Source organism: Nomascus leucogenys, chromosome 16 (genome assembly GCF_006542625.1).
Source record: "Nomascus leucogenys isolate Asia chromosome 16, Asia_NLE_v1, whole genome shotgun sequence".
Classification (NCBI taxonomy): Eukaryota; Metazoa; Chordata; class Mammalia; order Primates; family Hylobatidae; genus Nomascus; species Nomascus leucogenys.
Window position 1 is genome coordinate 42,456,692 of NC_044396.1, and position 25,812 is coordinate 42,482,503.

Sequence of the window (25,812 nt, forward strand, 5' to 3'; positions counted from 1 at the left end):
CTCACTGAACTCCAAAAGCAAATCTTTTGAACCACAGTACCATGTTAAAAACTAAGATTTTAAGGTTGTGCTATTACTAATAGCTGCAGTGTGTGTGTGTAGATACACAGATGATATATAGATGAACAGAGCTGCATAGAGACATAGATCGATAGAGATCCATAGATCGATAGATTTTAAAACATTTATTTGCCATTCACTACTTTGCAACAATTCTCCCAATTTGGTTTGAAAAGAGACAACAGTTGACTTTTGTTCAAAGTCCAAGTAAAGAGAGAGGCCATGTTTGGAGTGAGAATCCTTTAATAACTATGTTTATTTCCACAGAACAATAAATACAGAAATTGCAAGCAGTATATGTAACAGTAATATTTTCTTTAAATACAGAATCACCTACTTTTATACAACTTAACAGGCAAACATGTTTTTCTGTTGCTGTTGTTGTTTGGAAATTAGCATTGCGAAAAGCTACATAACAGAGGAAATTCCAAGTAAAATCAGTGTTCACTCTTAACTCTAAACACAGTGCTCCCACTACTGGTTCTGCATTGAGGCGGAGGGGAAGCCCAGAGGCAGGCTTAGCTTCGGGCAGCAGCGGTCTGGGGCTGCTCGGATTGGAGCTGCTTGCCAAGGTATTCCCTAAAAAATAAGAATGAAGTAAGGAGAATGAGAATTTCAATAGCAAAGAATCACTTCCAAAATTGAAACACATTATGCACTGTCATATATACTTACTTTAACATCCAAAAATAATAAAAAAGTCCTAGAAAATTAAACTTTTCCAAATTTCAAAAGTACTTGTACTGTATGAATTCTACTTCATGTATCATACACAAACAAGTTATGACAAAGACAAACTAGTCATTCTTGTATTTTTATGAATAACTTGTAAAGTTATTACGATTACACAAACAGGTGATTACAAGGAAGTGTAATGACTTCCTGTGGAAAGACTACTTTCCTGTTCAGATAAAGGTCTTGTTTACTGCTACTGCCACTTCTGCAATCTAAGAAGTTCAAAATCACCTCAATTACGATTCTGAATGACCTCATAAATGAAAAACAAATGTCCTGCTGTTAGAGAATATGTGTATCTTCACCCTGGGATGACACAAGAGTATGTGAAAATAAATCACCAAAAGTAGCACTGGGAGTGCCCACACCATCAGGAGCTACTGGTCTGGGCACTCACTCTGCACCAGCACAGTCTAAAGCCCACACAGAGACGGTCAGCCCAGAACCACAGAACAATCCCAGGAGCTGAGTAGCTGAGTAGCAGCACTCACTCCACAGATGGGGCAACTGGGGCTCAGAGCAGTGGTCCCCAATCCTTTTAGAGCACTCTCATTCAGAAAATAAGCATGTGCCCACAGTATGTGCATCCTTAGCTCTAAAGTACACACAGACACCACTGTGAATTCCAGGACAGAAAACAATCTTCTCCCTATTTTCCTTTGAGGCACTTGCCCAAACTTTTGTTTTAGAACCAATTAGGAAAAAGAAAAAGAGGCTTTTTAAGAAAAAACTATTTAAAAGTTTTCCTCTTATAAAAAAGCATGAGTTTTGGAATAGAGACATGGGTTTACATTCCAGCTCCATAACCTCCCGGGTATTCCCACGGGGGCTCTAGGTGGCGCTGGGTATGGAGGCCCTGGCTGGGCTGCAAGCATCAGGTACACTGTCAATGCCATCGTCTCTTGCCTATCGCCTATGAATTGTGTGAGCATCGCCAAGAAACCACCTTTGGGGGCCACCGATGTACACAGGTAAATATGACTCCATCTCTCTCCACAGTGGTCCAGAAGAGGGCAAGCATTTCACCTATGCTGCTCTCCCCTGCTACTGCCGCCTAGGCCAAAGCAGCAAAGATTTTAAGACAGAAAAGACAGAAGCACTGGGAATGAGGACGAGAAGCAAATGTCACGCAGTGGCGGAGTAGCAGGGAGGAGGAACTGGTGGCCCATTGCACGTAAAGTGTCACGCACCGCCCCCCCAACCCAAAGGCTGTTCATTTTTTAATACCATGAGACTGAATGAAGCATCCCAGGACATGAAAATGGGTTATGATCTTTTCCATCCTTCAAGGAAAGTTCTTATAACTGACTCATTAATTTTGGATGTCACATTAAAGTGTTTAATATTCTTGTGCTACCAGGAACTATGCTGACATAATTTAGACCATGGGATCTTATTTCCAACCAGAAGTTCATGCAAAGGCTGAAAGGGAAGCCATCCTATTATCTTTGTTAGACAGGAAAAGCAAGAGTTTACAGTCACTATCAATGCTGCCCCTCTGGGAATGCCTGCAACTTGGGAGCATTTGTGGTCACACAGATTTGTTTTCTTGGTGGTGGAGGTAATAATATTTATGGCAAATTTCCAGAACTTATAAATACATTTTTCCTACATATATGTGAGAAATCAAGCCTGAAGTTAGATATGCTTCATTTTAAGGAGGTCTTCAAATATTTCCATTTTAGACTCTTTAGTGTGGAGCCTTAGAAAACATTCTGAAAGTGTACTCAAAGACACTGCGCCACTCTTCAATGACAGTAAGACGCGGTTCTCTCCCTAAAGCACTGATGTCAAGGACCAAGTTCTAAATGTAAGTTTCCAAAAATGACTAGTAAGAATGTACGGGAAAGCCTCCAGGAGCTCAGGCAGGGAACTGGTAAGTTATCACAAAGGGTCCTGTGCATCTGGTCACAGACAGGCTCCCACCTGCTCCATCCCTTCCAGAGGCCTGAGGGTAGTTCATTCCCCATATCAGACTTCACTAATACCTAGCAGACAACAAGTGGTGAAGATAATTGATTTCTTCACAAAAGAAACACTCGAAGTGGGGCCAAAGTAGGACCGTAAAACCCAGCACAGGTGGGCTGTTCCAGCAGAAAAAAAGACACATGCAGCCATGGCTTCCACCCCACCATCTTCCACTCGTTTTTGTCTTCCTGGTCAAAGATATAAATTACAGGTAACATCCTCTCCTACACAATTTTTTTTTTTTTTGAGACAGGATTTTGCTCCGTTGCCCAGGCTGGAGTGCAGTGGTGCGATCACAGCTCACTGCAGCCTTGACCTGGGTTCAAGCCATCCTCCCACCCCAGCCTCTTGAGAAGCTGGGACTACAGGTGCTCACCACCATACCTGGCTAATTTTTGTATTTTTTGTAGAGACAGGGTTTCGTCATGTTGCCCAGGCTGGACGCTAACTCCTGGGCTTTAGCGATAATGCCTGCCTCAGCCCCTAAAGTGCTGGGGTTACAGGCATGAGCCACCACACCCAGCCAGGCTTTCACTCTCATTTATTCGTACATACAAGGTAGCCCGGAGGCATCCACTTCTTCCTGACCTAAGTACGTGACACATAGAAAAATCAGCACCTCCTTTCTTCTACCTAGTTGAGAGTTTATGTAATTTGGATTTGGGGGAAGAACAAGGACTCACATAGATGAAAAAGGGTCCAACTAAGAACCTGCACATCAGGGGCCCCAGGTGGAACTTTGTGAGCCTGGTTTGAGTATTGTAGGTCAAAAGCCCAAAAGCCCAGCAAGAGAAGAGGCCAGAAAGGACTCATGGAAAGAAGAATCCAATTTCCTCCTCAAGCTTTCTTGAAATTGTTGTTTGTTATGGCATGTGGGGTGTTAGATGGCTTGCTAACATACCAGGAGGAACTGCACTGTGGCTCCACTGAAAAGGGTATTAAAAACACCTAACCTATACAAACTTTGGGGAAAATCTACTCCTTCGAACTTGGCTTTTATGTATTTTATTTTTTATTTTTTTAGAGACTGAGTCTCACTTTATTGCCCAGGCTGGAGTGCAATGGTGCGATCTCGGCTCACTGCAACCTCCGCCTCCCAGGTTCAAGTGATTCTCCTGCCTCATCCGCCCGAGTAGCTGGGATTACAGGCATGCACCACCATACCCAGCTAATTTTTGTATTTTTAGTAGAGATGGGGTTCTGCCATGTTGGCCAGGCTGGTCTCAAACTCCTGACCTCGTGATCTGCCTGCCTTGGCCTCCCAAAGTGCTAGGATCACTGCACCTGGCCAGCTTATAAAATATTATAGCTTGCTCCCCTGAATGTCAAATGACATTATGTAGTCAGTGAAAACATTCCCAAGACTGGGGGACACAAGCTTGCCTCTGAATCCTCTGTGCCAGGCACACGGGGTCCTGGCATCGAGGGCCTGAAGCTGGGAACACAGGATGGCTGTTGCCATCTGCACCGCGTTCCGAGCCACCATGGAAGCTTTATCACAGGTATGCCCACACATTCTCCCCTCTCATTTTAGAGCACCCTGTGAGCTGGGTATTATTAATATCTTCTCCCTTTTACAAAAGAGGAAACAGGGCCTCAGAAAACTTCATTAACTTGCCCAAGAGCAAAGTGAGCAAAGCGCCTACTCAGGGCTCTGGTCCTATTCTACTCCAGGGCTGCCTGGCTTCCAGTAAGAGCTCAGAAAGGTGCAGAAGGCAGACACTTCCTATTTTCATAGATTAGAAAACAACAAGTAGGTGTGAAAAATTTCTTCAGGTTAAAATTACACTACTGTCAGGTAAAAGGAAAAACTAGTATATATTTTACCTCAGGGGATAATAATATACCTAGAACAAAGGATGCAAGGAGATCTTTTGTGAATTAATCTGGGTATTGAGTCATCCTTTCTCTCTATACATGAAGATCAATATGATAAAATTTCAACTATAATTCAGTCAAAAGGTGCCTGACTTGAATAGCAATCTATAGGAATGTGACATTAAATCTTTGCTTCTGCTACCTAAGATGCAAAATGTGTGAGGTGCAATATTTTTCTTCTCTTTAACTTCATCCACACCTGAAATCTCCTGGGATCTCAACATCTCTGAAACTGAAAAAAGGGCAGTCTGAAAACCTACTCCCCTTTTTAAAAACCCAAGTACATAAACAGCTCACAAAGGAGATCATACTACTGCAAAAGAGTTTACATCTGATGAAGAAGCACTGAAAAACTGACTTCCACTTCCCACAAGGCACCACTGAGGCGGCTGAGGCTTGACGGGGGCATTCTGAAGGTGACTGACTATCTAGGTTCTATTCTGTTAGGAGCTAGGGCACCAGGAAGCATTTACTTAGCTATAGTAACTCTTCAAACAACAGGAAGACCATTACCCATTCTAATCAAACGCCTTACCTTCACAATGTATTTAGTTGCTTAAAGACTCAAACATTACAAATGTTTCTTTAAAACTGTAATTGAAGACACTGATTATAATAGTGTTTCAACATGCTAACTTTACCTATATAACTTGACACATGGTAACTTCAGCTATGTAATTTAGTGACAGGAAAAAAGTGATTTTCTACTGACAAATATATTAATCAATGAAAACTACTAAGTCTCTTTTATTTTCCTTTTTTGGCCTTGCCTGTCCACAAAGCCAAGTAGAAAACCCATTGTTAGCAGCATTTTTGTACTGTTTTCTCTAGTCTTCCTTTGGTGTGCAAATTTTTCATAACTAAACTCATAATGTTCTTGGAATTCTATAGCCTACTTCTTTCTGTGGGTTTGTCATAATGATCATTAAAACTACAACTGAGTCATAATTACATGTTTCTTAATCTTTACCTATCCTGTTTTGGAAAACAAGCTGGTATAATATAAATCATTAACAAACTATTCTTTTCTAAAGATATAAACACAATTTATCTTAGAAAATATAAAGTTTATAGTTGTTTATAATACAGATTTGTATTTGGTAAAGGGGAAAAATAAATCGTCAATAATTTTACATAGCTCCGCTTTCTTTAATGCTAACTCACTATAGCTTAGTTATAAATTTAGCGATTCCTCTGGCTTTTATCATGATTTTGAACACAAAGCAAACTTTGTTTTTATGAACTGAAAAAAAACAAATTTTGTTTTCCCTACATAACAACTGAACCATATAAAAACCACAGTGCCCTCTCTCATCTGTATCTAATTTACAAAAACATTTAAATTCCAAGACTAAGTACTATATAGTCCAACTCTTTCTACAGTATTTTTATTTCAGCCTAGGAAAAATAGTATTTAACATCACAATATGTACCATTTTTTAGTGCCTGCTAGTTACTAAGCACTGCACTAGCTACTTGACGTACATTTTCTTATGTACTCTTCACAAGAATACCCATAAAGGTACAGATAAGCCCCATGTATAGATATGTAACTCGAGTTTAGCAATGATAACTGACATGTTGTAAGGTTAGGACAACTAGATTAGTGGGGAGTGTACTGGTACCAAGTCTAATTTCAAAATTCACAGTCTTAACGACTAATAGTACTACCTAATGGTACATTATTCTACCTCTCACTGGCTGGCGACATATTATTGTATAGCTGGGAGAATAAAAAAGATTAAGAACATCACAGTGCAAATCCTCAATTTATTTTCTCAAACATATTTTCATAATCACTAGACACTTCACTTTCTAACAGCATCTAAATTCAAAGACTAACAGATTAGCAGTCTCCCTAAGAGATGATCCATGAAATTAAAAAGGAAAAAAAAAAAAAAGAGATCAGTGATTCTAAAAGTCTATTCTAGAGTCTATTTATAGGAGTTGTAGTCCCAAGAAACAAAAATGTACAATTTAAAAGAAATTGCATTAGAGAGTGTATTCTAAAAGCAATTTATGTAAAATTTGCAATAACAAAGTTATTTCTTCCTACAGGAATTCCACTAATCAAATCTTTTTTTCTCTTTAACAAGCTGTAAAATCTAAATGCCACTAAACAAAGTGTGCGTTTCTTTATCTCTGGCTATGCTCAAGAGTTGTCCTCTTCCCCTGCTACTACCAGCTCTGTCACAGATCGGCAGCATCTTCCATGCTTCATGGCTTTTCCAACGTGTAGTTATGATGGGCAGGCAACGCACTGAGCCACTCAAAGCATTGGAGTTGGCAGCAAACACTCCTTTACCTTTTAAATGCTGGTTCCTGATCAGCAGATAGTTATAATCAAAAGCAACCTGCACAACACAGGGCACGCCCCTAGCCAACCGCACTACATACAAATCCAGTTACGCAATGTGCAGTGTGGGAGAAATGCCTGTGCAGTTACGAGGACTTCTAATAAGAACGTTTATTTTCTATTTATTACAAAGATAGCATGTAAGCAAAGTCCACATTTAAGACTTCTTGCAGACCTCTTTTTCTTGAATTATATTTAGAAAGACTGAGAGCGTATGACAGTGGAGACAGTGTCCCATTTATCATCTTCCAGTTTTCAGATCAGTTCCTGGTATATACTAAGAGATCGATGATTGTAGAATAAATGGTAGTTGAAGAGTCCTATAGGAGAGTCAGACCTGGAAAAGGATGCATCTTTCTCCTAAAGGAAAACGTGCTGCAACAGCAGTAGAGACAAAGTCTTCAGCAGTTAAACCTACCAACTACTCCATAATCTAACTGCGGAATTGCTCAAACAAAATTTAAAGTTATTTTAAATTAGAATCTGCATATAACATAAAAAAGCTCAACTAAATCCACAGTAAAGAAACAATATTTTAGAAGATTAGTTCAGTGTTTTAATGATACATAGTAGAAAGTGAATTAAATCAGCTTTATAATTATACTTGAAGGATCTCCTAGCCTACAAAATTATTCTTTAGAGAATCCATTTTCCCACAAGATATGCAAAAACTAAAACAAACCACAACACGTGGGCCAGATGTTTCTTCAATATGAATTATAATCACCTGAAATGAGTCTCAGAGCTATTTAAAGAATAAAGCAGATTATACAACTTTGGCACACTACATAGAAGTTTTTGATTTGTGTGTGTGATTTTGTTAGGTAACTAAGAATGTCAAGGATAAACCTGGGAAGTTGTTGGCCTCCTCCCTCTGATTTCTCCTCCACATCCAACTGGTATCCAGGTCTCACAGATCCTCTCTCCTCCATATACTGAATCTCTCCCACCCTCCTCACCCCTGATCCCACCTCTCGCCATGGCTGGATCGGATCTGCAGCCTCCTTACTGGTCTTTTCCCTCTAGTCTTTTACAGTCCAAAATCCAGTACCCTCCCCACAACCACTGTCTCTAAAATGGCCTTGCTAAAATGACACTGTTATTTTACCCCTCGGTGGTTTTCCACAGCCTTCAGGAAAGAATTCAGAACATCAAGGCAAAGATGGTTTATCGTGATGGGGCCACTATGCACGTCTCCAACTTTATTTTGGCTTCATAACAGACTTCAGCTGTCCGGTAATTCCCCAGCTGGGTGAGGATCTCCCTACCTGGATGTGTTTGCATGCACAGCTCTCCCCACCACTTCCTCCTTCTGTTCACAGTCCCCATCTCCTCTCTGCCCAGAACCCTCCTGGGCCTAAGCCTGCTCTCCACGTGGTCATGTGGCCGTGAGTCCCTCCCATGGGGTCAAAACGCAGCATGCGCTTGCTGCCTCACTGTGGGATGAACCATCTAGCTCTAGCTTTACCCAAAACAGTAAACAGAAAAGTTAGACTTGTTTAAATTTGTAGATCCAATATAAACTTTACAAGTAGGTGATGAATGGACCTATCACCAACCCCCTCTGTCAAAAACCAGTTTTTAAATTAAATTAAATTTCATTTAAATGTAATCTACAATTTACTATTTTCTAAGTAAGCTAATAAAAGTAGTATAACTACTTCAGTTGTTTTAATTTCTTAAAACATTTCAAACATTAAAACAAAAATCCTGGGTGATGCCTATGCCATCCGAATTACCAAATATTAACTTTCGAAAACCTACAAACAAGGGATTACAAGACTTTTCTCAAACTCTGCAAGGAAGAAGTGCATTAAAAGGTCCAGAAACCCAAGCAAAACCACAGCATTCTGAATTATCTGCCATTGGGGTAGGTCATATGGCCCCCCAAAACCTAAGAATTAAAATCAAAGCAATTATTTATAATGTAGTACAGACGAGTATAGATTTATAACTCCTGGGGAAGAGATTGCTAATGTTCCCCAATATCCTTTTTCTCTCCTTCTTCCTCAATAACAGAACCCTTTCATCTTAGTAGGCCACATAGCCTATCAGGGGAAAGATTTCATTTCCCAGTTCCTTTGCAGCTACATATGGCCAGAAGACTGAGTAATGGCCATACGGTATAAGGTGGAAGTGTTGAGGGGCAACTTCCAGGAGACTTCCCATGGCCTGGAACATCCCTCCCTCCTCCCTCCTCCCTCCTCCTCCCCACCCCACCCCGACAGCCAAGAGGACGAGGCCATGCCCCAGGGACGGCAATGTGCTGAGCTGAAGAAGCCTGGATCTCTGCGCATGTCTAGTTCTGGTCTGCCTAGCCCACCCCTGGATGTAAGATAAAAACAAATCTCTCTCTTATTTAAGTCATGGTATTTGGGGTTTCTGTTACATCATTAGATGAACCTATCCTTCCAATTACTGTTCTCTTGAACAAAAGTAACTATCCTTGAGACATACCCTTGTCTGGGAGAAAAAAAGAAAAAACAGCACCTATACTAGATATACACTGGCTTTAATGCAAGAATATGTGACTAGATCAGTCAACCTGGATTTAAAATATATTTAGGTAACAGCGTACCTACGAACTTAAATAAATCTAGACATATGACAATAGAAGTAATATTTTTTCCCAAATACTGGAATTCTGAAACTTTCTGCTATGGTTTGAGTATCTGTCCCCTTCAAAACTCATGTTGAAATTTAATCCCCAACGTGGCAGTATTGAGAGAAGGGGCCTTAAAGAGGTGACTGGGTCATGAGAGCTCTGCCCTCATGAGCGGATTAATCCATTCATGAATTAACAGATTAATGAGTTATCATGAGAGTGGGACTGTGGCTTTATTAGAAGAGGAAGAGAGACCTGAGCTAGCATGAGCAGGCGCTCAGCCCCCTGGCCATGTGACGCCTGTGCCACCGTGGGACTCTACAGAGTCCTCACCAACAAGAAGGCCCTCAACAGATGCAGCCCCTCAACCTTGACTTCTCAAACTCCATAACTGTAAGAAATAAATTCCATTTCTTTAGACATTACCCAGTTTCAGGTATTCTATTACAAGCATCAGAAAATGGACAAAGACACTTTGCTTAGTGGTTTGTCTGAGCATGCAGCAGTCTTGACTCAATTTCCACCTGACAGCTCATCTGTCATCTAGGATGCCCCATCTAATTCCCTTACACAGAGATGTGCGGAAAGGCAGATTGTGATATCAGGCCAGAACCAACAAAATAAAGTTTAACAACATATGACAGAGAAAATCTTGAGTACCCAAAAAGACAGTCAGCAAGGTTAAAATACATTAGGACCACGTAATACTATCATCTACCCCAACTGGGAGATTAGCACAATTTAAACAAAGAGAAGGAAGAAAGGAGAGGGAGACAGACAAAAACAGCTGGGAGAAAAATGCCAGAGTATGATGACTTGCTTGTATGTTCTCCTTCATAAAGAGCTCTAAGTTTCAAACTGCATGTTAATGATGTTCCTAAAAGCATAATATATGAACAATTTGGTGTGAAGGGCACTGACCATTGACAAGAAATCATTTAGTGGGAAAAAAACTAGGCAAAATTTTTAATTAGCAAAATGTAAAATAAATCAAAATTCTGTTTTAAACATTTTAGACCGCAACTTATACTCAAAACTATCCAAAGATTATTCCATTAAAAAACATTAATACAAGCCACACTAATAGTTACCTATTCTTTGAAAAAGTTGTTACTTTCTAGTGCTATGCCGCGAATAAGAACACTTTCAACGACACTAAATAATCTGCTGTATAGACATCCCTATACATTTACTTTTATATTTAATAATCAACCTTGATTATATACCCATACTTTACATTTGCTCTCATTTAACATGACATAATGGCAAAATAATTTCTAACAATTTTTTCCAAATTGGAAGCTTTTTTCCCTTAAAGCTTCAAATTAAAAATTTATTTCAGGAAACTAACTGGTCCTTAGCTGCCACAATATGAAAAGACTATTCTTATACAGTAACAATTTTTTTAAGTATATAATATTTTAAATCTAAGGTACTTAAAATTTTTTTTTTTTTTGAGACGGAGTCTCGCTCTGTCACCCAGGCCGGAGTGCAGTGGCGCGATCTCGGCTCACTGCAAGCTCCGCCTCCCGGGTTCACGCCATTCTCCTGCCTCAGCCTCTCCGAGTAGCTGGGACTACAGGCGCCCGCCACCATGCCCGGCTAATTTTTTTTGTATTTTTAGTAGAGACGGGGTTTCACCGTGGTCTCGATCTCCTGACCTTGTGATCCGCCCGCCTCGGCCTCCCAAAGTGCTGGGATTAGAAGCGTGAGCCACCGCGCCCGGCCTAAAATTTTTGATTTTGACAGAGATTTCAACAAGGTTTCAACAAGATTAAAGTAAATCATGACTATCAAGTTCTGAATAGATACTATTCTACCCTGTTACCCAGAGGAACTTCAGAAAATTATTTGAAGAACAGAGATTCAAATAACAAATACATTCTATCACCGCCAAGTTCGTTCTGTATATTTGAAACCCTAAGGCATAAAAAAGAGAAGTATCTCTAAATAGGAGAACATCTACCCATCTACTGTAGAGATGTGTAAAGATTCAAAAGATAACATCCCTTGTTAGTGCCTCAGTAATGGTAATTCTCTTCCCTCCCATCATCTGAAATAGGACTATCTCCCTCCGCTCCCTCCTGCTATCTGTGGCACACAAGATCCTAGAGAAAGACCAGGGAATACTCTGACCATGTTTAAAGAATGGTTCTGCTTCCTCCCCACTATCTAGCCCCACTTCCACTCCCAAATCACAAGTTTGGACCATAACAAGTCAAATCTTTAGTTATGAGGAAAACACTTATTCAGCATGAATTGGACACCTCACCCTACCCCTGAATTAGCAATTCCTTTCAATAAATATGTATTTGCTAAGTTAGTTGATCTGAGCTACTCTGGACAGATGTTTTGGTCTCACTAGTAGAAGGAGTATTGGCAGGAAAGTTTTCTACACTTTTAATGGTAGACAGTCCCACCTGGTTACTTTCCCTAAGTAACCATCCCATCCTGGCTCTTCAGGGCCTTGCCTCCATCAATTACCTGGCCCAGGTGGCCAATGGCCTTCTCGCTGCCGTACCCACTGCATACTTTTCAGTCCACCCTTCCTCGTCCTCTCGGCTTATTTTACACTGCTCACCACTACTCCATCCTTCCAGAAATATACTTGTTTTCCTTTCCTTCCCTAACAGCACATGTTCCTGGGTTTCACCTAATTTTCTACCCAGTTCTCCTTAGAGTTAAGCAGTTAAAGTCTTAACTGCTACCACCCCACCCTCCCTGGGTAAAACCTACTCCTCTTCTGTCAGCCCATTCCATGTTTTGTCAGAGTCCATGGCAGCAGGTGGTTCTTAGCCTTTCTTGGATCACACAGCTCTTTGAGACTCCTGTGGAAAGCATGGGCTCTTCCCCTACTGCATACAATTTCAGGGAGTTAATCCAAAACCTCCCCACTGAAGAGCTCCTGTTCTATACACGCTTTTTCAGGTGATCTCATCCCCTTCCCACGACTTCCACTCTCACTCCACTGATTACCTTAAATATCTCACTCTAGCTTACATCTTACTCCTGAACTCCAAACCTATATTTCCAGCTTTTGAATTTCTCCTTGGCTAGAATGCAGAAACATAAAATTCAATGTGTCTAAAAAATGAACTCCTCAGTGCCACCCCAATCCTGTTCCTCCATCTACATTCCTGTGTGAGTCAATGGAACACATCCAGCTGCAGGTCGGAAGCCGGACTGCCAATCTTGATGTGACTCATTCGCCACCAGCTCCATGCAATCATTAAGTCCTGTCACTTCCATATTTTTCATAACTAAAAAAACTGGTCTTCTTTCCTCTGTCCTTGCTATCACCATTATTACCTAGGGAATAACTGCCTCATCTCTAGAGTGATCTAAGAGTTCCCACCTGTTTTCCTTGCCTCTAAACTTGCCACGCGGCAGGCAGGGTGACATCAAACACAAGCCTTTTCACGGTAGCCTCCTGTTCAGTCCTCTAATTGCTTCCATTATTCTGGGAAAATGTCCACACTCCTTAATGTGACAAGGAAGGCTCCCCTACCTCAGCAGCCACATCTCTCCCAACTCACCCCTTCAGCCTCCATCCTCAGCCTTACGGGGGCCAAGAGCCACTCAGCATGGGTGGCTACTGAGCCCCAGGAAGGGGACACATGCAGACTGAGCTGTGCTGAATGTGAAACACTTGCCAGATTTTTCAGACTCAGTGTGAAAAAAATGGAAAATATCTCATTAGAAAAATTTACACTGATTACTCGTGAAATAACATAGAAATATTGGGTGAAATAAAATATTAAAACTTCACTTTAACTTTTCAAAATATGGCTACTTGAAATTTTTACATTTCTCCTGTGTCGCTCGCATTACAATTTCACTGGGCTGTGCTCCTCTAGGCAACAGAATTCCATGCAGATCCCCTGCTTTGTCCCTTCTGGCAACGCCATCCACTCGACAGTATTTGTTAGGTGCTACCTTGAGGTGGGCACCAAATGTGAGCTAACAGAGGGCCAGCAAAGCACAAAGCCCCGTCCTCCTCCTCCTCATCACATGGGTCAGCTCCTGCTTAAGGCCTCAGCACAGGCCGCCTGCCTCCAGGAAGACAGTCCTGATTTCACCAGAACCAAGATAAACGCTTCACTCATCCTTCCCCAAGGGATGCAGAGCTCAGTCCTATCTAAGCACGCAACACACTGTGCTGTCATTTTCTGTACTTGTCGGTCCTCCCACTAACAATCTCTAGCTCCGTCAGGGCAGAAACGTACATCACCATAGCCTAGAACAGGACCGGACACAAAACAAGTGCTCAGTAAACCTTTAATGAACAAATTAATAATTAATACAATTAGTCTTGTGGTTCCAGTTTCGCTCTTGGCTGATGACTGACAGCTGGAGATTCGAGGGCAGAGGCTGAAAACCTTTGGGCCGGAGCAGCTGCCCTCCTCAAACCTCCCCACATCAAACATAAGAGACTAGCACCACATGTTTTTTTTGGCCAGCCCAGTTTTTGTGTTGTGTTTTTTTAAGTTATACTTTTTGTCTTTAAAATTAGGACAACCAGACCAGAAAAAAGTGAAGTTGATATTTTGGAAGAGAGGAAGAAGAAAATATGAAACAGGTTCACTGTGCACTGGTTACCAACTTGGCTGAATTTGTAGAAACAGAACACCCACACACAAGAGGCTATATGAAGCAGATTTATTACTTACAGATAGGTAGCAAGGGACAACAGAGGCCTGGGATCCATGGCAAGCCAGTCCCCCAACGTGCAAGAAAGCAGCCCAGGGCAGATGAAGTCTCATCTGTGCATGCCTCACTTGCAAGGCAGCTGAAAGACCCCAGGAAGTAGCCCACCCTGAGTTTTACACCCTGGGGGCGACACGATGTGCTGGGCTAACGTGCTGAAGCTCACCCTGCTGTGGGGAGGAAGGGAGTGTGGAATGGAGCCCAGGCTATTCCAGGCTGTCCTTCCCTATCTGGGGATATTACATTCCCAGCATATCTACAGTTACTCTTGTAAACTACAAGTGAGAAAGGAGACAGAATTGGGTCTGTCCAAGGCCACCAGGAGAACTGCCCTGCAGACAGCGCAGAAAGTCCAGCCGCAGCTCTGTGGAAGTCCTTCAAAGTCCTCTGAGGAATGGACCTCAGGCACTGTACTAGTCCAGGTCATCCTCCCACTCTGGCTTCACTCAGCAGGTAAAGTAGAGACAACCAGCCAATGCACAGGCCAGGCAGGAAGCAAGGAAGCTTCCTGCACCCAGGAATTTGGAAGGGCACACCCAAACCATGCCAGCTGATGTGGAAAGCTGAGCTAGAACATCATGATGACACAGCTCAGCCTGCGCCTCTAGAGTAATCATGACAGGGTCTTGGGCAGGAAAAGCAGTCTACAGAGAAGAAGTGAGCAGCCTGGCTATGAATGTAGAAACCATGCGAGAATGGGAGGTGGAAAACACTGCTGCCTGCCTCGCTTCCCGCCAGCTTTCTGGTCTCCAGTTTCAGTGGACTGTGTGACTTAACTTAGATTCTGTGAGCCACCTGATATCCTTGTCACATGTCTCCTTATATTTAAGCTAACTTCGGTAGGTATTTGTTTCTTGTAAACAAACTGTTCTTGGAGAAGAACAAGAAAAACATGTTTAGACTTAGTTCAACTAAGGTATTCTCATTAGCAGTATCAATTACATTACTGTTTTGTTCTGATGGATCTTCTAGTGGCTAACTTGTTTCTATAATTAGATCATTTACATTATTTCTTAAGTTATAGCTTCTTGAATTTATTAAAATATTGCAAAGTTTTTTTAGATTATCATTTAAGAATCAATTTTACCAAAACCATGAGTCTGAGTACGCACTATATACTGCATCAATGGACCTCAGTTACGTAAGAGAACATCCTACTTCTGAGGAGATCGTGCCCACGTATTCAGGGCTGCAGGGTCATAATGTCTGCCACTTATTCTCAAGCAGCTCAGAAAGAAAGAGAAAGAGAACACATACAAATGCAGCATAATGCCAAAGCTGGTGACTACAGATGAAAGCAGCTTTTCAGTAGTTAAAATTCTTTCCAATTAAAAAACTCAAAGACTCATGAGAACAATTTTTTCTTTCCACTCTTCCCTTTTCCACCTCAACCAGGAGGACGGCAGCGTGATACTGTGGGGAGGGGAGCAGTAGGGTGAAGGACTCTGGCTCTTTCATTATTTTGTTGGGCTCTGGACTCACTGACATCCACAGTCCACGTGACATGAGAAAGATAAACCCCTTACTTATTAAAATAAAAATCCAAAAAGAAGTAAAAATTAACATTCAGGTGACTGTAATTTTATTAAGCCTTCACGTGACTTCAAAGGATGCCTTCTGGTGTTAGTTCCGCTACTGCTAGAATCCCAGTTCCACTTCTGACAACACTGCTGTGACTCCCTACACACTGCGTGCTCACAGGGCACCTTTGCCTGAAGTCTTCCTGGTACCCCAGCCACATCCCCACCAACTCACTCCTTAACCCTTAACACCTCTAGCACTGCCTGATCCGCCTGTTCCCAAGCTCCTGTGACACCTACATACACTTCTGTCACAGCTCTCACGATAAGGAAGGAGACCACCTCTCTTACTGTCTCATATCTCAGAAAAAGAAAGAGGAAGTAAAAGCTAAAGAAAGGCAAAAATGAGATCAACAGTCAGACAGCCTGGCGCCACACCCCAGGCCTGGTCTGGTAGTTAAAAATCAACCCCTGACCTAACCGCTGTATTATCTATAGATCCCAGGCATTGTATAAGGAAGCATTGTGAAACTTTCTGTTCTGTTCTGTTCTGTCTTGATTACCGATGCATGCAGCCCCAGCCACATACCCCATGCTTGCTCAATTGATCACGACCCTTTCACATGGACCCCCTTAGAGCTGTAAGCCCTTAAAAGGGCAGGCATTTCTCTCTCGGGGAGCTCGGTTTTGGGACGCAAGTCTGCTGAAGCTCCCGGCCGAATAAAGCCACTTCCTTCTTTAACCTGGTGTGAGAGAGGTTTTGTCTGCAGCTCATCCTGCTACATTTCTTGGTTCCCTGACCAGGAAGAGAGGTAATTAACAGATGGTAGAGGTAGTCCCTTAGGTGGCTTAGGCCTGCCCTCTGGAGCATCCCTAGGGGGGACTCCAGCCAGCTTGAGTGATGCAGATCCTGAGAGCGCTCCGGGGTAGGCATTTGTCCCGGTGAAACACCTCATCAGCGCGGTGCACGGCAGTCCCCCGCGGAGGATCAACACAGTGGCTGAACACTGGGAAGGAACTGATGCTTGGAGCTGGACATCTGGAATATGGTAAGACTGGTCTTAGGAACTTGCCCACTCCATTTAAGTGGAAGCGTGGCCTGATCACCCACAGTGTGCCTTTACTGGCACTTTGGTTTTGGGTTTGATTCTGACTTGGCTTGAACTGCTTGATGAACAGGTGTGCATTTATCAGCACTTTAGTGTGAATTAGACAAGTGAGTGACCTTTTACCCTTTCCTTCTTGTAGTGTGAGTGTTGTTTTGTCTCAAAAAATAAAAATAAAAAATAAGTTAGACAGAAAGTAAGCCCACTCCACTAGGAACTATGTTAAAAAATATACATATATAAAAAAAAAAGAAAAAAGTCATCAAAACATCCAAAACTTACTCTATTAAAGTGCATGTTACAGAACCTTAAAAAAGGTTTTGCAGGGGATTATGGAGTTAATTTAAACCCCCACAGGTTGAGAACTCTCTGTGAATGTAAATTAGAATTGCCCTCCTTTGGTGATGGATGACCAACAGAAAGAACTACGGACAGGGAACAATTGGCCATGTATTTCAGGTGGTGACGGGGTCGGAGGGCAGCCAGTGTACCCAGACCAAATTCCTTTATATTGACTCATAGTTAAACATAATACAGACAAAACCAGCATAGATCCAGCCCTGTTTAACAGCTTATTGCAAAAAAAAAAAAAAAGTAAAAGAGCAGCTTCGCCAGCAGACACAGAATTAAAAGAAGAAATCCCAAAAACAACAAGAGAAACCAGTTTTGCAGGAGCCGCCAGAGGTAACAGAAATTCTCCCTCCATATGTCCAAGCCTACCCCCGCTTTACCGAGGCCAACAGCGCCCCCAGGAACCAGGTTCAGGAGCTAACACGCCCCAGGTCTCACCTCGAAGGGGAGGATCAGAGCCTGGAGAGGCCAGGGAAGGAAGTCAAGATAGTCAAGCGGGCAGTCTCAAATCTGGCCGTGCTCGAGCTATGCAAATGCCCCTGACGGAGCAGCGATATACTGGGGTAGACAAGGACGGGCATATGGTATAAAAGTGTGCCTTTGTGTATCAACCCTTCACCTCTGCTGATCTCCTCAATTGAAAGAATACCCCATCTTACACTAAAAAGCCTCAAGCCTTAATTAATTTGCTCTAAACTATTATCCAGACTCATAACCCTACTTAGGCTGACTGCCGCCAGCTGCTCATGTACTGAGGACAGCTGGTTCACCCGCCTGGACTTGAAGGACGCTTTCTTTAGCATCAGACTAGCTCCTGAGAGCCAGAAATTGTTTGCTTTCCAGTGGGAAGATCCAGGGTCAGGTGTCACCACTCAGTACACTTGGACCTGGCTTCCCCAAAGGTTCAAGAACTCCCCCACTATCTTCGGGAGGCCCTGGCTCAAGACTTGCAAAAGTTTCCTGCCAGAGACCTCGGCTGTGTGTTGCTCCAGTGTGTCAACGACCTCCTGCTGGGACACCCCACAACAGTCGGGTGCACCAAAGGAACAGATGGCCTGTTCCGGCACCTGGAGGACTGTGGGTATAAGGTGTCCAAAAAGAAAGCTCAGATCTGCAGACAGCAGGTACACTACCTAGGATTTACCATCCAACAGGGGGAGCACAGCCTAGGATCAGAAAGAAAGCAGGTCATTTGCAACCTACCGGAGCCTAAGACCAGAAGGCAGGTGAGAGAATTCTTAGGAACTGTGGGGTTCTGCAGGTTATGGATCCCAAACTTGGCAGTACTGGCCAAACCTCTGTACCAAGTCACAAAGGGAGGCGACCAGGAACCTTTTGAACAGGGGTCTCAATAGCAGCAAGCCTTCTGTGAGTTAAAAGAGAAACTCATGTCAGCCCTAGCCCTGGGTCTGCCTGACCTGACAGCCATTTACACTATATGCGTCAGAGAGAGAAAAAATGGCAGTTGAGGTTTTGACCCAGACCGTGGGGCCCTGGCTGAGGCTGGTGGCCTACCTCTCTAAATAACTAGACGGGGTTTCTAAAGGTTGCCCCCCATGTTTGAGGGCCTTAACAGCAACTGCCCTGCTAGAACAAAAAGCAGATAAACTGACTCTTGGGCAAAACCTGAACATAAAAGCCCCCCAATGCTGTGGTGACTTTAATGAATACCAAAGGACATCATTGGCTAACGAATGCTAGACTAACCAAGTACCAAGGCTTGCTCTGTGAAAACCCCCACATAACCAATGAAGTTTGTAACACCCTGAACCCCATCACCTTGCTTTCAGTATCAGAAAGCTCTATCGAGCATAACTGTGTAGAGGTGCTAGACTCAGTTTACTCTAGCAGACCTGACCTCTGGGACCAGCCTTAGGCATCAGTGGACTGGGAGCTGTATGTGGATGAGAGCAGCTTCATCAACCCACAAGGAGAAAAATGTGCGGGATATTGAGTGGTAACCCCGGATACTGTCATTGAAGCCCAGTCACTGTCCCAGGGTACTTCAGCCCAGAAGGATGAACTCATTGCTTTAATTCAGGCTTTAGAACTAAGTGTAGGTAAGACTGTGAACATCTACACTGACTCTCGGTATGCCTTCTTAACCCTCCAAGTACATGGGGCATTATACAAGGAAAAAGCTTGTTAAACTCCGGAGGAAAAGACATAAAACATCAGCAAGAAATCTTGCAACTATTAGAAGCAGTGTAGAGGCCCCAAAAGGTGGCAGTCATGCACTGCAGGGGACACCAGCGAGCTTCCACTACAGTTGCTTTAGGGAACTCCTGGGCTGACTCAGAGGCTCGGAAAGCTGCAATCACCTGCTACCGGGCGTCAGTCACAGCCCCCTTTCTCCCTCAAGCACCTGACCTTGTACCTACTTATTCTAAAGAAACAAAAGGACTTTTTCCAGTCAGAAGGAGGACAAATAATAGAAGATGGATAGATCCGGTTACCAGATAAAAGGATAGCTGTGCCACAACTGCAAGAAGCCACAGTTGTACTGGCTGTGCATGAGACCACCCACCTAGGCCAAGAGTCACTTAAAAAGTTGTTAGGCCAGTTATTCTACATCTCACATTTATCAGCCCTTGCCAAAACAGTGGCATAGCAATGTATTACCTGCCAGCAGCGCAATGCGAGGCAAGGTCCAGCCGTTCTGCCCGGCATACTAGCTTATGGAAACGCCCCCTTTGAAGATCTCCAGGTGGACTTCACAGAAATGCCAAAATGTGGAGGTAACAAGTATTTACTAGTTCTTGTGTGTACCTACTCCGGGTGGGTGGAGGCTTATCCAATACAAACTGAAAAAGCTCATAAAGTAACCCGTGTGCTTCTCCGTGATCTTATTCCTAGATTTGGACCGCCCTTACAAATCACCTCAGATAACGGGCTGGCATCTGTAGCTGACTTGGCACAGAAAATAGCAAAGGTATTAAAGATCACATGAAAACTACATGCTGCCTACAGGCCACAAAGTTCAGAAAAAGGTAAAATACATAAACTGGACACTCAAGCAGCTACTGAAGAAATACTGCCAGGAAATTCATTTAAAATAAAATCAAGTTTTTGCCTATGGTCCTCCTCCAAGCCAGGTGCACCCCCACCAAACAAACTAGGTATTTGCCCTATAAGATTTTGTTCAGTCGGCCACCCCGCAAATCATAAGTCCCCCAAATTAAAAGTAACCTCCAGGAACTAGGGGAATTAACCTTAAAAAAAGCAAATGCAGGTGTTAGGAATAGCCATACAAAGTGTTCATAATTAAGTATATAAAAATGCCTATAAGCCTGACACTCCTTTAAATCTGGCAACTCTGTTTTGGTTAAAAAGTAAAATCTAATTTCTCTAGGATCCATATAAGATAGGCCCTATACTGTAATCTTGTCCACCCCCACTGCTGTTAAAGTTGCAGGTGTTGTGTCTTGGATCCACCACAGTCGGCTAACACCGGCATCTCAGGACAAGTGAACCAGCCAGTAGGACTCAGATCATCCAACCCAGCTAATCCTAAGACAAGACTGAGTTGCTGCTGAGGAAACAACAAGCCCTGCTCTAGTCACACACCAGAAGCTGACTAGTCTACGCATGGCCGAAGCTTGAGAACTCATCGAACAAGTAATATAGTTAGAAATTTTAGGACTAGTAGTATTCTTGTATACTGTTTTACTATTGCCCTGTCACTGTACTCCATCTTTTTCCCAGGTAAGGACCTCTTTTGTCCTTGCTAGCACCTATATAAAAGTGTCCCCACTGTACACATACTACTTAGTCAAAGAACCCAGACCCGTCTGGCCCAGCCACATTTCCAAGTCTTTAAGTCATTCTTTAAGCATATAAACCAAAAGTTACCAGAGCCTCCTCCCTTAGCCAAAAACATTGCCGGCAGCCTAGGCCATGTTATGTTTGTGGAAAGACTAACATAGGAGACCAATGGCCTTAGGAAGCAAAAAAGTTAATGCCTCAAAATAACTTTACTCTGACTAACTCTTTCCCCAAACAGACGCCCACAAGTTCAAGCGTCTAGCTCTTAAAAACTTCCATTATTAAAAGCCAAACCCCCATCTACATGCTCAATCAAATCATACAGTTGCAGGCCATCTTTGAAATAATCACTAATAAAACTGGCAGAGCTTTGACCGTTTTAGCCCAGCAAGAAACCCAAATGAAAAATGCCATCTATCAGAATAGATTGGCCCTAGACTGTTTACTAGCAGCTGAAGGAGAAATCTGTGGAAAATTCAACCTAACCAATTGCTGTCTGCACATAGATGATCAAGGGCAAGTAGTCGAAAATATAGTCAGAGACATGACAAAGTTGGCACATGTGCCTGTACGGCTTTGGCACAAGTTTAATCCTAAGTCTTTAAAAAATAGTTTCCAGCTATAGGAGAATTTAAAACCCTCATTGTAAGTGTATTGCTAGTAATAAGAACTTGCTTGCTGCTCCCCTGTGTATTACCCTTGCTCCTTCAAATAATAAAAAGTTTTGTTGCTACCTTAGTTCATCAGAAAACCTTGGCACAAATGTATTACATGAATCATTATCAATCTGTCTTGCAGGAAGACCTAAGCAGTGAAAATGAGAATGAGAACTCCCACTAATAAGTGAGATTCTCACAGGGGGGAATAAGGAAGGAGACCACCTCTCTTATTGTCTCATATCTCAGAAAAAGAAAGAGGAAGTAAAAGTTAAAGAAAGGCAAAAATGAAATCAATAGTCAGCCCAGCGCCACACCCCAGGCCTGATCTGGTAGTTAAAAATCAACCCCTGACGTAACCGCTTGTATTATCTATCAATTCCAGGCATTGTATAAGGAAGCACTGTGAAACTTTCTGTTCTGTTCTGTCTTGATTACTGATGCATGCAGCCCCAGCCACATACCCCTTGCTTGTTCAATTGATCATGACCCTTTCACATGGACCCCCTTAGAGCTGTAAGCCCTTAAAAGGGCAGGCATTTCTCTCTCAGGGAGCTCGGTTTTTGGGACACAAGTCTGCCAAAGCTCCCAGCCAAATAAAGCCACTTCCTTCTTTAACCTGGTAGCTAAGAGGTTTTGTCTGCGGCTCGTCCTGCTACGACAGTGCACTGAAACTGTGTGCTATGCCTTTATTTCTACTTTGTATTTCTCTACTTAGCACAAATTGAATTTTCTAACAAGTATTCCTGTCTGCAATTAAAGACAATTACAGAGATAAAAGTAAACACTCCCATAACTCTCTTAACTGAGAAAAGAGCTGGATACAAATGGAACAGCACAGTGTTCAAACCAGACACTGAAATGTTTTCTCAAAATACATTTCTGGGATATTTAGCAAGGCAGGAAAAACTGTTATCCAAGAGACTGCTTTCATTTCAGGCTTCTAAATGCCTAGCCCTTAAGGAAATAAGGCAAGAAGAGCACAGCTCCTACCAGTGTGAGAGGTGCCTCTAGGAGGATGCGGTACAGATCTGATACAGTGTGGTGGGAGAACCTCTGGCCCTGTACTAACACTTTGGCACCTTTATGCTGAATTCCTTTTTTAAAATATAAGTAAAAACAGATGATAAACTTCATCTAATTCATCTAAGAGGATTTAGATTTAAAAATGTAACTGCTGCACTGCTGCACAATTCTTTTAAAATTTAAATGGAATAGAAATTCAATTAAAGAATATTTACATCAAAAGGTACCTTTCTTAAGACAATAGGCTGATAATCCTCCTCCTCTTTTTGGTCAATTCCTCAGGTTTTTACTAGTGACAAAAACCTGTCAATTCATTTCCATTAGCTATGAAACATTTTTCCCCCATCAAGACTTAACGTCTGGGTGACATACATAAAGGGAAACTGAGAAAAGAATTCAAAAACTTAAATCTCTTAGAGAGTGAATATAAAGTTTGCTTAATCTTAATTAAATTTTTAGTATACTCTGCCAACCACTCTATTGAGGTTTATTGGATTTAAAAGATGTGCCATCTCTACTAAAAATCTAAAAAATTAGATGGGTGTGGTGGTGGGCACTTGTAATCCCACCTACTTGGGAGGCTGAGGCAGGAGAACCGCCTGAACCCGGGAGGTGGAAGTTGCAGTGAGCCAAGATCACGCCACTGCACTCCAGCCCAGGTGACAGTGCGAGGCTGCCTCAAAAGAAAAAAAAAAGCGTGCATGCACACACACACAAAGCCCATGAAATGAAATATGCCAAGTGATCACAAATGTAACTGCCCCACCCACAGAAGGAAGAGAAAGCAATGAAAACCAAAGCAAGTTAATTCATTTTTCTCTACCTCTCCTTACTAGACCAACCTTTTCTTTCATCTATGCTTTATTGATCCTTTAAATCCCACTTTAGGTACCTGTTTGTCTACAAAGCCAATCGTAAGCAAACAAAACCAAAACATGAACTAGATCCACAGATCCCCACACTTAGTCATGTGCACCTATGTGTGAAACCTGTAATTGATTTTATGTTTAATTATAAAGTCCACAGACTACATTATCCATCAGGGGTTTTCTTTACTGTCAAAATGCTTATTTTCCAACTCTTCTGAATGTTTATTTAGGTTGATACTTTGCAACAGTCTGAGATTTATGTTATGCTGGCATTTCCAAATCAACTGTAATTCAGTGGTGCATAGTGTCCAGAAAAGTTAAAGTTAATACAGTCTTAGGAAACATTTCTAACTTGCAAAGAAGCAGCAACCTTCGATTGGTAGGCTGAATTACCAGTTGATAGTGAGATAACAGCTGTAAAAAAATTCCTGTTTACCTGGAATTGGTTTTCATATTTTTAAAAATCCAGTTATATTTGTTTTTTTCAAATACACAAAACATATGACATTAAAGACATTTTCAAATGTCCCTCCACTAAAAATGTCATAATAATGTGGAAAATTCCAGGTACCCAGAAAGAGACCAGGTACCCAGAAAATTTCAGGTACCTAGAAAATTCCAGAGACCCAGAAAGAGAATCTAGAAATTAATTTAGAAATTAGAAATTAATTCTGGAAAATGTTAAATCTAGAAATTTTATGTTTATTAAAAATCATGTGGAATGTTTTGGTAACTTGATTATTATCTTAAAAGTTAGCTAAAACACATGAGAGGTTTTTTTTTTAGTTCATAAGTAACTATTTTAATCACTGTATTTATGGCTCTGCACTTACAGAATAACTAAAATATGCAAAGCAGACAGAAACACCAGAGAACAAGGTAGTATCATCCATACCCTTGGCCTGGTGAGTTTTTCTGTTATATTAATTTACCTAAGCATAAAAAATCGAGATGGTAACACTCTTATAACTTATCATGCTGCTTAAGAAAGGGCTGAACAAGAATCTAGAGACAAAAACAGAAAATTCTGCATGAGATCCTCTACCTACAAAAGTCAACATTTCTTTCCTGAAGTCCTGAGCTGTCCATATGCACATATCGTTGCTTCTGCATTAGAGGCTGATTACATTTAAAATCATTCCATAGGAGAAAAACGATGACATCTTATGATGTTAAATGGATGAATTAAGTGTATATACACAAGTTCTCTTAAGTTGTCACTGTTTATATATTCTGCCAAATTTATGAATATAAAAATCCAGCACTGCACAAAAGAACAAAGGGCGCACCAGGAATGCCATGGTGGGCACAAAAAGATGAGAGCTGCGGAGGCCCATGAGTAGGACTGGCCTGCTCAGGCCTCCCAGCTGAGGGCGCCCAGTGGGTGCCGCTGTCCCCTCCCTCCCCGGCAACTCTATTCCTCCTCCACCGCTCCTCACCCGCTCTCAGTCAGGGTTATTTATAATCCACTGTTCCACAGAAATACAGATGTGATGTGGAAGGGGAGAAACGCTGGTATTCTAACACCTACAATTCAAGGATACAGTTTTGAAATCAATCATAAAATAATTAAATAAGTATTTTCCCATTATATAACTCTATACTCCATATGATATAAACTCAAATGTATCTCTACATTATCAAGAAACTTAATATTTAACTCCTTATAACAGAATCAAAATCAAAATCCGTATCTGACCTAGTTCCATGATTTCATAAGTAACATAAATTACACTTAAAATGTAATTTTGAAATTATACTTAAAATTTTTTAAATTCATGGCAGAAAGTAATAAATGTTAATTGTATTGTATCCAAAGTTACAATTGAATCTGATAAACAAAAACTTCAGGAACAATGCAATATCAAAAACCTAAAAATCCTTTAGGGCAGAAAAACCCAGGGATGCAGGCAAAGTGCTGCTGCTGCTGCCTGTCATGCAGACCTTCATGCTTTCATCTGTGCTTGCATTTTAATTATGTTCAAATAATTATTTCACTATGGAGGGCTAAAATACACCATTTATAATAACTCATTTCCATTTAAATTGAGCCAGTGCTAAAAGAAAAACTCCACTGTATTTTCAAGTTTTCACTTGGTACAAAAGAAAACAATTTAGAGAAATTTATAAGATTCTTTAGAACACCAGTAACATATTTTAGGTTAAAAAGCCCCTATTTTAGGCAGGTATGAGTTTAGTAGAGACAACTA

At 41.8% G+C, this 25,812-nt stretch overlaps 1 protein-coding gene across 2 annotated transcripts in view; it reads right to left on the reverse strand.

The window, feature by feature from the left end:
• Positions 1-285: 285 nt before the first annotated feature.
• Positions 286-25,812, reverse strand: part of ATP6V1H (ATPase H+ transporting V1 subunit H) — a 145,584-nt gene continuing 120,057 nt past the window's right edge. For both annotated transcript variants that reach the window (XM_003255956.4, XM_003255957.4), the window contains one exon: positions 286-639. In XM_003255956.4, coding sequence (XP_003256004.1) covers positions 579-639 — 61 coding nt within the window. In that variant the 3' untranslated portion in view covers positions 286-578. The remainder of the gene's footprint in view (positions 640-25,812) is intronic.